General features: G+C 39.9%; 2 protein-coding genes across 14 annotated transcripts in view; one reads left to right on the top strand and one right to left on the bottom strand.

The window, feature by feature from the left end:
• The window catches only part of Kansl1l (KAT8 regulatory NSL complex subunit 1 like), a 90,317-nt gene extending 88,109 nt beyond the window's left edge, over window positions 1-2,208 (top strand). For all 7 annotated transcript variants that reach the window (XM_005070546.4, XM_021227408.2, XM_021227409.2 and 4 more), the window contains one exon: window positions 575-2,208. In XM_005070546.4, the coding sequence (XP_005070603.1) occupies window positions 575-805 (231 nt within the window). In that variant the 3' untranslated portion in view covers window positions 806-2,208. The remainder of the gene's footprint in view (window positions 1-574) is intronic.
• Rpe (ribulose-5-phosphate-3-epimerase) lies at window positions 2,063-17,877 on the bottom strand. Of its 7 annotated transcripts, XM_040753395.1 has the most exons (7): window positions 17,690-17,873; window positions 17,066-17,085; window positions 11,353-11,432; window positions 7,041-7,180; window positions 5,978-6,112; window positions 5,481-5,567; window positions 2,063-3,823 (listed from the first exon to the last, which is right to left on the bottom strand). In XM_040753395.1, the coding sequence occupies exons 1-7, from the start codon at window positions 17,798-17,800 to the stop codon at window positions 3,701-3,703; spliced, it is 696 nt and encodes a 231-aa protein (XP_040609329.1). In that variant the 5' UTR covers window positions 17,801-17,873; the 3' UTR covers window positions 2,063-3,700. The 7 variants fall into 7 exon arrangements, with proteins under 7 accessions (XP_040609329.1, XP_040609330.1, XP_005070607.1 ...); XM_040753396.1 differs by lacking the exon at window positions 5,481-5,567 and having other exon boundaries at window positions 17,690-17,877; XM_005070550.4 differs by lacking the exon at window positions 17,066-17,085 and having other exon boundaries at window positions 17,679-17,870.
• Window positions 17,878-18,107: the final 230 nt, after the last annotated feature.

Genomic DNA, 18,107 nt, shown 5'->3' on the forward strand with positions numbered 1-18,107 from the left:
AGTATATCAGTAACAACTTTCACCTGTCTACTTACTTAGCTGTTAGGGAATGGGGCTTCTATTGCACTTTCTTTACAGAACAAAGCTGAGCACTGGAGACTGGCACATGGAGCACAGTAAGCACAGCTTGTTTCCCTGCGTCTAACCAAGGGTTTTACTCGTCTCCACACAAATCCAGCTTCTACTTTAGGAGAGTATATCTTAGAACTACACAAAGCTCATGCATCTATTGCCATAAAAGGTGTTGAAAAATAATTAGATCAAGAATGGAGGGACTTTAGAATGAATGTGCAAGTTGCAGAAGATTAGGAAAAGTCAAATGTATATCTGTAATAATGAGACAGAAATGAAGTACAACCAATGGAAGAAACCCTTAAAAGGTTCTGTGGAGTATGTGTTCTTTCAAGCAAAGAAATAATTCCTTAAAATCAAAATATACCATTCTGACAGGAAAGGAAATGAAACCTGAACTTAGATGGTCAGAGAATAATTATAAAAGGCGACATTACAAATTCTTTAACATTTTATAAACAAGTTAGTTGGAACTTAACTGTGAAAATGTTTCCCCTTTCAGTCTTTGCGGTGGGAGCGACGAGCTTTTCCACTGAGAGATGAGGATACAGCAGCCTTATTATGCCAAGATGAAAGAAAGGATCAGACTGAGGGGACAAGCACAGCCTTCCGCGATGAAGTCTTCTGTAGCACTACACCAGAGAATGGCCACCCTCCAAAAATGCAGTTAGATGGAATGGAAGAGTACAAAAGCTTTGGCATAGGAGTTACTAATATTAAAAGAAACAGGTGACAGGGAACATATTAAGAAAACTATGTAACTGAAAGGAAAAGAGGGATAAAACCCTAAACCCTCTTCTGGATCTTCCACTTCCTCTGGTCACAATTCCAGAAAAGGAGAATGTGTTGCATGTGTCCATCTTTCACTGTTCCTGAAACAGGCCAGAGAAGCTTCTTTTTCCTTCCTGAATCACAGATGTAGCTAGCTTTTCACCTACACAAATGCTAGTAACTTGTGTTTGTCGATAATACAGATCGCAAGCACTAAGATATTAACTGCTGCAATTTGATGCCAAATCACATTACGGGGTATCTGTTAAGAGCCCCCTCCCTAATAATATAGTTGGTTTGTATCAAATGACAACTATTCTTTGTTTCTGTTCTCATGGCAGTTCACTAAAATTGCCTCAATATATGAGAACATACTAGTGTGTATACAGAACATATATATACATACTTGCACACACGTAGTCTTAAAACTGCATGTATGAACTATTCTATGCAATGTAAGTTGACATGAATATATAGCACAGGTGTGGACTGATAACAGATATTTGAAAGCTTTGACTATGGAGAGGGAGTTGTTTTTTCTTTTATTCTAAAAATTGTTTAACCAATATAAGTTATTTATGGAAATTCTTATATCAAATAATACAATATTCATTTATTTGAAATCATTGTTCTTTCTTGGACTAACCACAGGCTGTCTGCTTACTCCTAACAGAATTAAGAGAAGCAACTTAAGAGTTTAATATATTTGATACATTTTGAAAAGTATCGTCTTTGTAAATTTACCCTGAGTTTTACTTGCTTTATGCACCTCTTCAAGACAGCAACTTAAAATGTAAAACAACATATAAATCATAATATGGTTGTAAGTCTAGCTAACATATAGCTAGAAGCTTCTAATTTGGTTTTTTCTTGCCATTGCTTACTGAAATACCTACTCTTAATAGGCTCCTAGATCAAGAATTCAAGTTTTTCAAAGACTAAGACTTTAATGTAGATTGCAGAGGAGTGTACATTAAAGAAAATTCTTTTTGGAGCTATAATACCATTTTTATCTAGATGAAAGTTAAGGACAAATTGTATCAACCACTTTTTGTTATGCAAAGAAAGTTTACTCAATTTGTAGTTCCCATAGTCCTGAAAATCCTGGCTTAAGTGTCTGTGGGATTACATAAGGTTTTGTTGAGGATTAGAAATTAAATTGGTCCCTGCAAAAGGGGGTTGGGGGAACCATTCAAATTGAATACTTACAAACTTTTGCTTATAGTTTTACTGTACATTTATTTTTAAAGAAAAAGATAACAAAAGCCAGAAAAATACAAGTTGTCCCAGCAAATAAATTCAAATCTTTGTCATGACTGATATTATAATCTTCTACATAGTTTTTTAATTAAAGTTATTTCTATATGCCTTGTATTGTGTCATTTGATTAAATGCACAAACTTTTCCTAAAATAAAATAAAAACAAGTACTAATAAACTTTACCTTACAGGGCAGGAAAAGCCCCAGCAAGCTGTGTTTCATGCCTACATATATCAGTGTTCTTATAATTTAAAACCTATTTCTCAAAATTCATAGTAGCCTGAAGAAATTTCATAATACTAGTTGTATTGTTGTCATATTCAAGAGGGGGACTGAAGTTGCCGATACATATTTTCAGTGGGAACACCGTTATTAATACTTAGTTCATGAATTAAGTCTGTATCCTGTCTTCTCTTAGCCTACTTCTTTCTTAGAGAAATTATATAGACACCCTTGGGGTCAAATGTGTATTTCCAGGGTATTCTTGACTTACTCTGATTCTGCTAAAAGGTATAGGTACTGAAAATAAAAAATGTTAAAAAAAACCTTCTTCTTACTAATCCACCTCTCAAGAGCTGGCTGTTGTCAGAGCAGTAGGATATACCAGGAAGCCTGCTTACTGGACCCTTTCTATGTACCAGCCCAAAAAATACATGCTCTAACAATTATGACAATCTAAGAGTTAATGGGATTATACCAAAGTGCCCAATAACTCACAACATACACAGTGCTTGTCATTTTGTTGAGCATCCCCTACAGTCTTAAGAGTAGAATTTCCAAGATCATGTTATGTTTTTAATTCTCAACACATGGTATCTATGGTTCCATTCAACATACATAAGAGTTGATAATAGAAAAAAGAAAGGTTGAGTAATTTTTGGGGCCAACCTGGATTCAAACCAATGAGCTTCCAAGAGAGACTGTATGGTTCCTTTCTGCTCACAACTATCACAACAGTATTATTTCACAGCCTTAAGAATGGTGGTTGAGTGAGAACCAGGAGCAGGAAAGAATAACTGAGTAGCCTGCTGTGACAAAGAAAATACTTTGATATGTGCTTGCATTTCAGAAGCTCTAGGCTTCACACATTTTTATATTCTTTAGTAAACCAAGTATAAGATAAAAAATGTTTCCGATGCCAGACCATGACATGCCACCCCACCAAAGCTTCTAATTTTAGTCCCTTCCATTCATATTCCAGGCATATAAACAAACCACAAATGACATGAAACAGAAAATATGGATGTCATTTGCTTTAGGGATAAACCAGAGAAACAACAGAACGTTCTTCTTAAAAATACAGAAAAATTGGTTTTCATAGTAGCTCATTGTCCTCTTTAGGCCTTACGACACATTTCTGTAATCTTAAATCCATGTTTTCACTCTTTACAAAAAAAAATCATTTTCCCAATATAAACATTTTATCATGCTAATCTCTAAATGGCATCACTAAAAAGGTAGTTATTTCTAACCTCTTGAACATCCTGCACAATTGAATTTAATCACTGGAATGCAGCACTGCTTCGATTCAATGTGATTTGGTAGTTAATTTTCCCAGTAAAAAAGATTTCATGAGCAGAAATTGGGTTTCTTGGCTTCATCGATCAAGAGAACGTTTCTGAGCAGCTTCTGAACAGACATTCCTTAGTAAGTTGATAACAGATCTGGGGTCGTCACTCCTCATGATGGCACTGCCAGACACAATCATGTTAGCTCCTGCCTGCAAGAAGTACATGGCTATGCATTAGCACGGAAGAAACCAACACTGAAGCCCCAGAGCAGCCTTTCCACCCTTGCCTCTACCAGCACTTTTCCAAAACCTGACTGTAGCACTCTAATTCACAGAATTAAGAAGTGACAAAGTTTATAAACGAGGCCACACATTTATTTGTTAAATGTGTCTACCAAGTCACTGGACTGCTGGTTAACTAGTCCTAAGTGCACACAGTACCTCTGCTAGTACATGCTTAGATAAAGCTTTGAAGTCTTAAGTCCGCAATTCCATTTAGGCCTTTCCTAATGCATACCCATGACCCCGGTCACTAAGGAAACACTAGCTGTGTCTAGAAAGTCTGAAGGGAGACAGTGTAAAAATGAGAAGCTATCATTTTGCCTCAGAAACAATGGAAGAATGTATCTGTATGCTTTCTTAGGATCCAGAATGGCTTATAGTACCTTAGAAAATTCTCCCTGGATGACATTTTTAAATGTGGAGGCAAAGAGATGGGAGTACGGGGAAGATCCTAAAAAGCTCAAATGAGATAGCTCCAAACATAAGCTCTGGGTCTGGGATCTAAGCTGAAGGAAAACCAATCTGTTGTATAATCCATTGTTAGAAGCTGAAAACCACACGTTGAGGAAATGTTTCCAATGCGACCCAGTGACCGGATAGCAGAATGTTACATCTCCCGTAACATTCATTCCAGGAGTTAAAATCTATAGGACAATTGATTAACATGTCTCTAATTTGAGCCAGAACAGCATCACAGAAGAGTTCAAAACAAATCAGTTTAATAGGATCTAACAGGTCATGTGATCATCTGTCCAGCTGCTTTCAAAAGCTGCCAAGTCTTTTTTATCTTTTAAAGCTAGGGTCTTGCCATGTAGCCCAGGCTGGCCTAGAACTTACAACTCACATTTCTCCTGTCCCTCCTATCCCAGCATTTTCAGTAACTGCCAAGCTTTTGATGGTTTGCATCCAGCAGAAAAGTATGGCCATTATGTACGAATCTGAATAAAAATGAGCCATGTGACTTATAGTCACCTGCAGTGCTCCATGAGGGTTTCCATCTAATGACCACATGACCACATGACCTAGGGTCACCTAGAGTTCTCAGGAAGCGATGGCATCTAGTGACCATGTAATTTAGGGTTACCTGCAGTTCTCAGGCAGGGCTGCCATCTAATGACTTATGGTCACAGGTAGTTCTCAGGGCTGCCACCTTGTGACATCCAGGAGCAGAACTAACCTAGGGTAACTCCCTAGAAAAAACATACTTAGCTTGGCAAAGGGGAACTAGGCCTTGACTTTCAACAAAAATAGATATAGCCATTTCTTATATGACACAAACAGGTAGTTAGTCCAGCATGATTAGGCCAGTTAAATTTCTGTTTTTCTTCAGTTGAGAAGTATCTTTTTAAAGAACTTAATGGGTTTGTTAAGGATTAACATTCAACACATTCTTTCTGGAGACCAGGATTTACTATTGAATAATTTATGTATTTAGAAACTCACTTGGTCTTTACTTTTCTACATTTGAGCAAAAAATATTTTCCCAAGGGGGGAAAATCAACTTGAGCAATTCTTTGGTGATAGGACTGTCCTACAGATTGCATCTCCAGGAACTGCCCTAGTCACAGTTGAGGAGCAGTCTCACCTCCGCGCATTTCTGAACAGTGTCAGGACCTACTCCACCATCGACCTCTATATCCAAAGTTGGGAACTGGGTCCTCAACCAGTGAACCTAGACATACACGAAGAAACAGTGACTCCTACAGTGGACATGCAGGGGAAAGCAAACAAGCACACAAACATCACAGCTGACATGAGCTTAGCTCTATATGCAACATAACTGGGGATCACTTTCAATAGACTGAAGCATATTATGCTAAAGTAGCTTAGCAAATGACATTCAATTGGTGATGGCTTTGCACAGACTGTAATGAAAACTCTCAAGTGACCCAAAGTCACAAAAATAACAGCTTAAAATGTTTGCAATATGGTTAAAATATTAGCTTTTATACAGTATCTGAAGGCATCTCTGTCCCCTCACCTCCAAAGCAGGACATGACTCAAAAGCATATGGTGCACTCATGACTACTGAATACACACCTATAATAAAAACCTCACCCCAGAAGAGAATATTTCTTTTACCTTGGGCATCATATCTTCCATGAATTTTTGCCCTCCAAACCCAGGTTCTACAGTCATTACCAAGGCCATATCTATTTGATTAGCCCATGGGGCCAAATATTCAACTGTCGTTCCTGGTTTGATGGCAAGGCCAACCTGCAACAGACAAACACTAAATCACATCATTTCCCTATTATATTATTGTGGCTTAATTTAAAAAAAAACAACCCAACTTACAAAACATAATACAAATTATTGAGAACAAGATCACGTTTTTGTTTGTTTGATCTGGATTTATTTTTGTTACCTTATTTTTTGTTTTTTACTAAAAAAAATTTATCTTACAATCTATTTTGATCAAGCCCTCAACGCCTCTCAGATCCTCCCTACCCACCCAACTTTATACTCTCTCCTGCTCTCTCTAGAAAAATACACATGGGCTGGGCAGCAATGGCACACACCTTTAATCCCCACACTTTTGAAGCAGAGGCAGGTAGATCTCTGGGTTTGAGGCAAGCCTGGCTTATATAGTAAGTTCTAGGACAGCTAGGGCTATACAGAGAAACTCTGTTTAGAAAAACCAAACAAACAAAAAATAGACAAAAAAAAAGTCATATCCCCCCACACACAAACAAAGACACTGGAGTTCTTTTTGCATTGGCAATTACTCCTGGGGGTTGGGAGTGCCCTAGAGTATGGCTGATAGACCGAGTAAAACTCCACTATAGAAAACTGATTTTTTTTCCTTGCCAGTGGGCCTCAATTACAAATAGCTTCTTTTTCAGGGGTTAGACCCTGTGTATCTACTTCCCCCTCTCAGTGACACATTCAGGCCAGACAGAGTCCTAGCACTGTAATTTGTTTATTTGTTTTAAGGTAACATGACCATTAAATGTGAATGATTCTAAAGGCAATGACCTTCAGAAACATAGTGGAATATATCTTACAAATTTATACTTTCATACTTTAACTCTGGACCCCCCAGCTGCCCACACCCACTCCTTTCTCTATCATGTTTTTCCCCAACTGTCTTTCACACTTAGACAAGAACTGGTCTAAAACATGACTCCTACCATCGACTTACCTTCATTCCATTCTCCCTGATGTCTTTAATCAAAGCCCCGGGGTTCTCAGTTGCCTCAAGATGAAAGGTATATTGATTGGCACCTGCCACAGCCATTGGCTTTACCCACTGTTCTGGCCTAGATACCATCATGTGCATATCTGGAAAGAAAAGACATCTCCTGTTCAAACTCAGAGGAACATCCGGCTCACAAGACGAAATCAGCCTATAGGGTTTTTTTTGTTTTGTTTGTTCATACGTTTTGTTTCAGTTATGCTTTGGTATAGATAGTCTCATCCTAAAGATAAAGTTCAGCTGTATTCACTTATGAAATAGTTCTTCCACAAAGAGCACATGCTGCTATACATGAATGAGAAGAAATGAGTAATGAGGAAACTGAGGTGTAAGTTCAGGAAGTACCACTTTCAAAGGTTTAAAGAAAGAGGTCATACTACCTACCTATGCAGCCTTGTTTTCTTTTGGAAAGCTAGCCTTTACTGAACATTTATGGCACCACAAATGGATGAGCCAATAAGAAAAACAAGATAAAATACAAACTAGGTTGAACAGCTAGTGCCAGAGCTAGGAGGACACAATGTCAGAGAAACAGGCAGTAAGGAGGGAGGATGGCAGAGGTCTGCAGGCTGCTAGGACTAATGAGATGGGAAACCGCAGGTTTCAGTGAAGTGACAAGGTCCAATCAAGGGAGCTACTGTGACAGTAACCCAGGAAAATTACATGCTGAGGCACAGACACCTAGAAGGTGAAAGGAAAAAAATCGAATGGGGCCAAAGACTTGGCCTAAGCAAGTAGAAGAGCAGAACTGCAGTTTACTGAGTTACAGGAGAGAGAAGGCAGGCTGGTAAGGGAGGGTGGAAGCCTAAAGCGTGATGGACATAAACACAGCAAGTAGAACAGACGTGGTCTTCTTAAAAGTCCTTAAAATTAAACGTGTTTCATGAGGAAAGGCCAAAGAGGAGAGATGACAAGATAACCTGTGACCATTCTGTGCAATGCAGTGTGGAGAGTAATGTTTTTGTTTGTTTTTTGTCAGAAGAAGTACATTTCTGGCCTTACTATGCTGTATTTTAAAAATAAATTCTAATACTTCAGAACTAAGATTATAAAAGTCAAAAGCTTTGGAAAGGAGTTAAACAATACCAGCATCACAGTGTGGTGATACATTGTTTATGATCTAATAAAGCTTGCCTGGAGATCAGAATGCAAAGCTAGTCACAGCCACAGAGGCCGAGCAGTGGTAGTACACACCTTTAATCCCAGAAGCCATACTAGTTAGCCATAGAAGCTGGGTGGTAGTGGTGCACACCGTTAATCCCAGCACTAGGGAGGTATAGAAGACAGGAGCAGGGTATCAGAGCTGGCATTCAGACTTAGGCAATTAGTCTCCAACCACATTGAGGGCAAGATCACCCCAGCCTTGGTAGAGATAAGAGTTTTCTGGTGACTTGGTTGCTTTGCATTTTTGATCTTCAGCTTGGACCCAATATCAGTCTCTGGGTTTTTATTATTCATGCTACAATATATTGTCTAAACTAACAAAAACAAACAAATAAAAACATGTTAATAGATAAAAACTTCAGGTAAGATCAGCAGTCTTCAGACAGAATCTAGCACTCTGTGGCTGATATTGGCTAGATGTACAGGTATTATATGTTTTAGACATTTGAATGAAGGTATTTCCAAGTACTAATTAAACCATGAAATATAAATAGAGATTACAGAAAAACCTCCTTTTTGCATAGATTACTTTGTTCAGCTTCATTTTGGAGGTTTTCTGGTGTCAACTGTGGCTTAAAAATAATAAACAGAAAGTTACAGAAATAAACACTTGGTGAGTTTTATATTGACAACCTGAATTCTAACTCTTCTTCCCATTGTGGAAAGAGAAAATCAGACCCCACACCAGCTTGCTCTTTGAGTCATCCCTATAACTGGTGGACACACACTACTACTACCTGTTCAAAACTTGGCAACTGGCTGGTGACCACATCCAATGTCCTGGTACCACAGTGCTTATGATTGAGTTACCCTATTTCCATAAAGTTATTTGTGTGTGTGTGTGTGATGTGTAAGCACAGGTATACGCATACCATGGTACCCCATGTGGCGGTCAAAGGACAACTGTTCAGAGTTTGATTTTCTTGTTCCACAATGGGAAAAGGGGTTAGAACTCAGCTTGTCAAGCCTACATAACAAACACTTTTATACCCTCTGGGTTATCTTGATGACTCCTATTTTTTACTTGCTAGCAGTAATTTAGCATGAGTGTGATGACTGTAAGTAGACAAGTCATAAATGCTTCCTTTAAGTATCATCTCACATTATTGCAAGGATTATAGTAAGAAAATTTTAGAGACTGCATTCACATAATTACAGTACACTATTCTAGTCTACTTTATTATGAGTTGTTGCTTACTAATTATTGTGCTTAATTATATGTTATGCTTTGAACACAGATATGTGTATGAAAACCATTAATGATGATATATCCTGCAGTAGCAAATATTCAGGCAAGATATTCCTTACTTAAAAATAAGCACATCAGCCGGGCGTTGGTGGTGCATGCCTTTAATCCCAGCCCTCGGGAAGCAGAGGCAGGCGGATCTCTGTGAGTTCGAGGACAGCCTGGTCTACTGAGTGAGTTCCAGGACAGCCTCCAAAGCCACAGAGAAACCCTGTCTCGAAAAACAAATAACAAACAGACAAAAAAGCACATCATCTTATTAACAAGGAAATCTGCATTTATCTTTAATAAATGGTAAAATCATATGTATAACAATTACTTTATGACTTATTAACAGTAAAGGTATGGTTTATATGCTTATTTTACATTATCTGTATACCCAGGGAAAAAAGGAGTCAAGACTGGAGGAAGTTTAAGAAGCTTTGCTCTACATCAGGCGCAGTCTTATATGTGGTCCTATAGTACCTTGGAAGTGAAGAGGGTCAAGAGTTCAAAGCCAGCCTGAGCAACATGAGATCCTATTCCTACATCCTCCCTCCCCCCCAAAAAACTTCAAACACCATGTTCTATGTGTATTATGCAGTGTATGGAAAGTGTCTTCTAGATACAGGTGATAAATCACAAAAGGCAATCAAAACTTCACAACATAGATGGTTTTTGCCCAGCTGTAGGCTAACTAAGCATACTGGGCATATTTACAGTAGGCGAGGCTCAATTATGATGTTGTAGAGGTTAGTCATATTAATGTGCCTACTGGGAATGAGAAACTAAATTTTTATTTTAATATAAATAGTTAAATATGGGTTTTAGTTATGACACCGAACATTTCAGCTAGCATCCCTCATAAAATTGCTCTATTGGCAAAAAACTTAAGTTTTATTTAACTATACAAGTTATATAAAATATTATGAACTTGAATCTATTTAAGTTCAAATAGCTTCTATGTTGGAGTAATCTAAAAACAAAAAGAAGCCGGGCGGTGGTGGCACACATCTTTGATCCCAGCACTCGGGAGGCAGAGATCTCTGTGAGTTCCAGGACAGCCTACAAAACAATACAGAGAAACCCTGTCTTGAAAAAAACAAAACAAAAACAAAAACAAAACACAAAAATGCAATCCCCTCCAAAATAAATATTTACTATTTCATGAAATGAAGTGTATCTTCAGAAAGTCCACATTTGAAAGCAATAAGTTGGCTGTTGGACCACTTATTTGAATCATAAATGCAATTACTAGTTAATACTAAACATAATCATGTCAGTTTAGCCTTAAGAAAAGCAAGAAAAGACTCATCAGTTAAGAACATGAGCTGCTCTTCCAGGATCCTTGTTCAGTTCCCAGCACCCACATGGCTGCTCACAACCTTTTGTAACTCCACTAACACCCTTTTCTGGCCTCTGAGGACACTGCACACACATACACGTAGGCAAAACACCCAAACATATAAACTATATATTGCAAATAATATATAAACAACAAATATGCATTTGTAAATAAATTATTTAAAAAATCACAAGTTGTGTTCTAGGTGTACCTTCACAGATCTTACAGTCAGTTCTAAGAACAGACTGAAAAGTGGATAAGATTAGTTTGTACCAGGTGCCTAGAAAGACCTCTCTGAGGAGCTGACAAAGGATCTGAGGGCTGACGGTGAGGCCCTCAGCAGAAGAGTTTTTCCAGGCATAATCAGGTTCATGGCCTTGGGGAAGGAGAAGGGTGTTGGATTGCTAAGATCAAGCTAATGAAGGCCCAGCACAGGGAAAGAGGACAAGATGAATTAGATCAACCAACCTTTCCCCTTTATTTAAGCAATACCATCAGCTTTAAATGGTTAGCAACCCACTTACCAAAGAAAGGGTCCTGGCCTAGCTGCTTTCGGAGGCTTTCAACCACAGGGTGACCAAAAGTGATGTTGGGAACAAAATGCCTACAAGACAAAAAATAAATAAATACAATCTTTGAATTTTGACAAGGGAGGAAGGGAGCATTTGGGATTGCAATTGTTTCCCATATAGTCCTTAACATTTTTAATGTTAGACAAAAATTAAGCAAAAATAACCAGGTAAGATCAGGTTTACAATTAATGTACATTGTCAAATATATCTTCATAATGACAAGTCTAATTCATAACCCATGGTGCAAGCAGAAATGGAAAAATGACAAAAGACAATTTCTGACTCGCTCAAGTGACACACTAGTTAGTAAAGGATTCTAACACAGGTGTCCTGAATCAGCCTCTAATTCACTTCAATCACAGAACACTAAATGACAGTTTACTTAAGCCCTTTAAATAATAACCATTAAAAAATTACAAATAAAGTTTCTATGAACACAGTAGCTCAATCATTCCACAAGGACACTTGCTCAACTATGTTCATGGCAACTTTGTTCATAATAGCCAGAACCTGGAAGCAACCTAGATGCCCCTCAAACAAAGAACAGATAAAGCAAATCAGTACATTTACATAGTAGATTATTACTCAGCTATTAAAAACAATCAGAAAATTTGAAGGCAAATGGATGAAACTAGAAAAAAAATCATTCAGAGTGAGGTAACCCAGATCCAGAAAGACAAAAACAATATGTACTCACTCATACGTGGATACTAGATGTAAAATAAAGGATAACCAGGCTACAATCCATAGTGCCAGAGAGGCTAGGTAACAAGGAGGACCCAGAGAGGGACACATGGATCTCTCAGGAAAAGGGAAATGGAAGAGATCTTGTGGATGAACTGGGGACAGGTGGATATGGGAACATGAGGGATAGGGTTGGCAGGTCTATGGAGGGGGAGAGTTCTAAAAGAGATGACTGGAAAGGGGGGTCATTTCGAGGTTAGGTAGAAATCTAGCACTGGGAATCTACAAGGATGATCACCAGCTAAGACTCCTAACAATCGTGAATGAGTAGTCTGAATTGGCCATCTCTTGTGACCTGACAGGACTTCCAGTGGAGAGACTGGGACACTAGACCAGCCATACAACCTTTGACCAAAATAATCTTGTCCTGCCTATTGGATGTGTGGGGGGGGGGGGGGGCGTTAAGAGTGGTAGGGATTGTGGGAGTGGCCAATCAAAGACTGGTTCAGCCTCACACCCATAACAGGAGAGTGAACCCACCCCTGACACTGCCTGAGCCCAGAGGCTGGATGACCCACAGACTTAGGAAGCAACAAACACAACTGAAGAAAAAAAAAAAAGTCAACATAATGATGCCTAATGATATTATGGTGCACTCAAAGATTTGTGACTACCTCAATTTATCAGAGAGCCTTCATCCAGTAACTGATAGAAACAGATGCTGAGACCCACAGCAAAACATTGGGCTGAGCTTGGGAAATCCTGCTGAAGAGAGGGAGGAAGGATTGTATGAGCCAGAATGGACAAGGACATCACAAAGGAACTGATAGAAACATCTAACCGGGCTCATAGAAGCTCAGAGAATCTGCGCCGACAGCCAATGAGTCTTCATGGGACTGACCTAGGCCTTCTGCATATGTGTGACAGTTGTGTAGCTTGATCTATTTGTGGGACTCTTAGCAGTGGGAGTAGGGATTGTCCCTAACACTTTGGCTGGCTTTTAGGAACCTATTCTACATACTGTGTTGCCTTGCCCAGCCTTAATATAATAGAAGGACCTTAGTCCTATAGAAACTTGATATACTATGCTTTATTGAAAACAGAAGGGGGTTGGTGGAGAGGAGATGGAGGGAGGGGATAGGAGGTGAGCAGGATGGGGAAACTGTGGTTGGGATATAAAATAAATGAATAAATTTAATTAATAAAAGAATTCTTGCAAGGGCAAATATTTATAAAAGCAATTTTATAAAGCTGTGTTGGAAAAAAAATAACTTGATGCTTATTGGAGCTAGTAGTATACTGAGAACTTACTTCACTCCAGATATTATATTGTCCTTCATACATCAGACTAATAAAACAGGTACTATTTACATTCTGTTTGAAGAACGTGCTAACTAACATATTTCAATCAGTCAATTAAGAATCAGTGTGAATAAGTTCTCTAACCAACAGATCCTTGGAGGTTCCATTTCTACTAATTAGAAGATCATTCTACTGCTTGCCTAAGGGCAATCACTATCAGACTTCTATGATACACATTAGTTACTTACACTGGAAATAAGAGTCAGGTCCAAGGCATCAACCCCAACTGACTATTCTACAACTTTACAAAAAATCTTTAATAGCATATTATTCTTTTAATTTACTGTGTGACCTTGAAAATCAGTTTGCTCAAATTTAGGTCTCATTTATTATGAAAACAAACACTGACAAAAGACAGGCTGAGGAGCTGAGAACCAAATAAATACAAATTTACTTGAGAAATACAAGTATAACATATAAAAACTACTGACCCTCAATTTATGTAAGCAATTTGTGCTTGTGTTCCTGGTGAAATGGGTTCACTAAATTCAACAACAGCACAAAATGCATCAATATTCTCACAGAAAACAAAGCAAAACAAACAAACAAAAAAACTAAAGGCTTGTCACTAAGTCATAACCAAAAACCCAGGCATGAAGTCAGGTGTCTTGGAATTGCCTGACAGCAACAGCTCTCATGGGAGCTGCAGCCTCTTTATGAGGGCTACTGAGGTTCTGAAGACCCAAGAACATGAATTTTTATCAAATGCCTCAAGGATTTCTTATCAGAGTATAAATTCTAAATTAATTCACTCTAAAGAAAAGGAATCTGCCAGGCGTTGGTGGCGCATGCCTTTAATCCCAGCACTCAGGAGGCGGAGGCAGGCCGATCTCTGTGGGTTCAAGGCCAGCCTGGTCTACAAAGCGAGTTCCAGGACAGCCTCCAAAACAATGCAGAGAAACCCTGTCTCGAAAAACCAAAAAAAGAACAGAAATTTACCAGAAAAGTAAAGGCTTTATCATTATTTTATTCTGACATTTCCCTCCTTGAATGCGATCCTTTGGAGTAAAGTCTGAATGAAAATTCAACAAAGGAGTCCTCCTTTCAAAAACCAGGGCCTTGCTGGTATTGAGCTATAGCTGTTGTGATGCAGGAATATCACCAGTGCTATACCTTAGCTATAGCTGGAATGCAGCCTACTGCAGACAAATCAGCAAACAAAACTGTACGAGGATTAAATGTACCAAGACTGGAACCAGAAAACAATCTTCCTGTGAATCAGGAACCATAGTCACTGGCAGGTTGCAGTTGGCAGTCAAAGAAGCAAAACTGAGCAGAAGAGATGGGCTGGAGGGCCAGGTAAGGCACAGGACACAAATGTTTAACTGGTTAAAGGTGTTCACCTCACTTAACTGCAGTCCATCATGGCCTTATCAGAAAACAGAACATGGATGCCAAAGCTTTCATAACCCCAACCATGCCCCAGCCCAAAAGTCAGGAGCCCAGTGTCCATGTGAAATCTCTCCAAATTAAAATCCTGTTGATTAATTTAGAAATAGATATTTGCTCTGCTCCTATGGTTGGGATCAATCTCTTCAAGCCACCATCCTGTCATGATACGTTTTGCGTTTTCCTCAAAATTTTTTTTGCAGAAAATAAATCTGCCCTTCATTTTAGATATTTAATCACACTTGTGTCCAGGCACCTAGTGTTTCCCAACCCAGTTTTTACTTTCTAGATAAATTCAGTTTTAAGCAGGACAGAAAACTGGGGGGTGAAGTGGAGAAGGGAAGGAAATATTTTGAGGCGGGCCACTTCTTTGTAAAGGGATCCCACAGCTCACTTTTGTACTGTTGCCCAGGAAACACTGTACCACGTGGCTAAGGAGGTGACACCAGCTCTATCAGGTTTTGTCTCTTCAGGCAGGAGGAAGGGAAAGAAGCTGTACTTCCCTAAAATGGCTTCCTCTTTAGCAAATGAATAGAAACAGCTCTAACTTCAAAAACAAAATAAACAAAAGTAGGTAAAGATTAAAAGTCATAAAAATTGTACATGAAGAATTTAGGTTTTCCTGCAAACTAGAACAATTTAAAAAAAAAAGGCTTGTCTTATTTACGAACATTGCCACAGGGGCAGGGAGTCTTAGGGGCAAAGGTAATTCTTAGACATGCTTCCCACTATTACTAAGCAATGATAACATGGCTGCACAGAGCTTTACTTCAGACCCTGCTCCCTGTACATTAGGGGAGAGAGAAAAGAGGAAATATAAATTACTACTTGATGTCTTAGGACAGAAAATATCCTAGAGTTCTGTAGATGTCCAGGGCACACAGAAAGCATAGGTGAGACATAGTTATATTGCTTCTACCTTGGCCCACTGTCTTTTGTTTGTTTGATGTTTTTATTTATTTTTTGGCTCTGAAACATGGTACTGCACCTTTACTCTTCATTGACAAAACATTAACCTCAAAAAGTACCTGATCAACCGCCAGGGTCCTAGCCCCACACAAAGTACTAGGTAACTAAGGGATGCTGAGAGCACAGGACACACTCTTCCCCAATACCGAATGGCCAGCTCTAAAAATATGCACACAAGTAACATTACACAGACTGAGCAGGCCACATTTATGTGTTTAGGAATATATATGTACTTACATATACATATGTGTGTAATAACAATTTAAAAAGGGTATGGATTTGAAAGACAGCAAGGAAGGAGGTGATATATGGGAGGGTTCAGTGGGAGGGAAAGGAAGGGGAAATGACGCAATATTATAAACTCAAAAAATAAAATTTTAGCCTGGCGTGGGTGGTGCACTCAGGAGGCAGAGGCAGGCGGATCGCTGTGAGTTTGAGGCCAACCTGGTCTACAGATCGAGTTCCTGGACTCCAAAGCAATACAGAGAAATCCTGTCTCAAAAAACCAAAAAATAAAATAAAAACAATTTTAATGAGTTTTTAAAAAGTACCAGAACAGAAAGTCAAGCGCTTCTAAACACTGCTATCACCAATATTCCTATTAGCAAACTGAAAGAAATGCTCTCCATTCATTCATTCTGTATAAACAGACTCACAGTAGTTACACGTGTAGACTGTTCCACAGTGAGACACCTAAGCTTTCTCAGGCACCAAAAATATTGCTGACATCTCTATGGTACACACTTTGTTCAGTCAAGGACTTTCAGTAAGTGTTAAGAGAAACAAGAAATTTAACCACAGAGCACGGGGAAGAAAAATTGCTACAGAGTGGCCCGTGACATTAAAAGAAAAGGTGCCTCTGAGTGTGTTGGCCAAAGCCTGTAGTCTTTTACATAGACCTTCTCTTAAAATCAAAACGAACTGCAACCCACAGTTTCACCCTGAACAAGAAAGAAACAAACTAACCTCTTGGAAATAACACATATTTGCTAAGGTGACTTAGGGCAAACAGATTTTGCTTATTTGAAATAAATTTTCTTCCTCAACCGAAGGCTTTTACAATCCTATGCGGAACTTCCAGTAGGAAATACTAGTCAAAGCCAAGAAGATTCAAGGTCCAAGTCTGTCACAATCTTCTGTAATCTTGAGCAAGTCTTAGGGCCTCCTTTGGGTCTACGGTTTATTTACTAAACTCGTACCCTAATTCTGAGTATTATAAACTATAACTACAGCGCTTAAAAATTACTTACAAAAAACTGACCTCCCTGAAGAGCAGGGTGCCTGAAGAAAAAAATAGACAGGAAAATCAGAATTCAGATAGTTATTCCATACAACCAACAACGGTAGAGAATCTGTTACATGTCTGGCACTGGGTTTGCTCATTTCATTCCTCCATAGACACGGAAGCGTTCTATTATCGATATACTTCCATTTTCCAAACCCTGAAACCGAACCTCCATGAGGGCCGAAGAGGCTTGTCTAAAACAAGTCAGTAAGTGGTCGAACTCAGTAATCCCAGCCAGGTGTCAAGCTCTTAACCGTGGGCGAGCCTGTCTCCCAGCTTTGTCGAGGACTAGTTATCTGAGTTTGGACAAGTCGTGCCTGTCCCGTTGGGCCTCAGTTTCTCTACGAGTTCAGGAAAGAAATGCCCTGACTACTGAAGGTGGCTTCCGGGTCCTAGTACCACAGGCTCCTGGGGGTGGGGAAGGACCAGGGACCGGGTCCCGAAGGCAGCCAGGGCCGGCTCGGTGCCCTCAGCAGCGCGCCCCGCGAGGCCGCCCGTCGCAAAGGGGCGCCGTGCACCCAACAGGCGCTCGCTGAGGTGCAGCGACGCGACCCGCGCGGCCAGCCCGCCCCGAGCCCCGCGGAGTTACCCGTCCATTACATCCAGGTGCAGGTAGTCGGCCCCCGAGTCCAGCATGCGCAGGCACTCGGCCCCCAGGTTGGCCAGGTCGCTGTTGAGGATGGACGGGCCGATCTTGCAGCCCGACGCCATGGTGCCGGTTCCCTAGAGCGAGTGAGCGAGCCCACGAGAGCCCGGGCCAGCCAAGACTTCGTCCCGATTGGGCGCGCCGCACTGGCTCCGCCCCCTACCACTCCGCACTCTCTTCCGGACTCTGCCGGAAGCATCTGCCCTGCGGCGAGGAAGTCCCGCCTCCTCTCGGGGGCGGGGCTGTCAGCTGGCTAGCTAGGAGCCGAGCCACCTTCTGCCTCCTGTCTTGGATTTTTTTTTTTTTCTTCCTGAGCCTCTTTCATCTCAGCAGAATAGCCTCTCTTCCTTTTGTAAGGAAAGATAATTTATT

Source organism: Mesocricetus auratus, unplaced genomic scaffold (genome assembly GCF_017639785.1).
Source record: "Mesocricetus auratus isolate SY011 unplaced genomic scaffold, BCM_Maur_2.0 Super-Scaffold_100010, whole genome shotgun sequence".
In the NCBI taxonomy this organism is placed as follows: domain Eukaryota; kingdom Metazoa; phylum Chordata; class Mammalia; order Rodentia; family Cricetidae; genus Mesocricetus; species Mesocricetus auratus.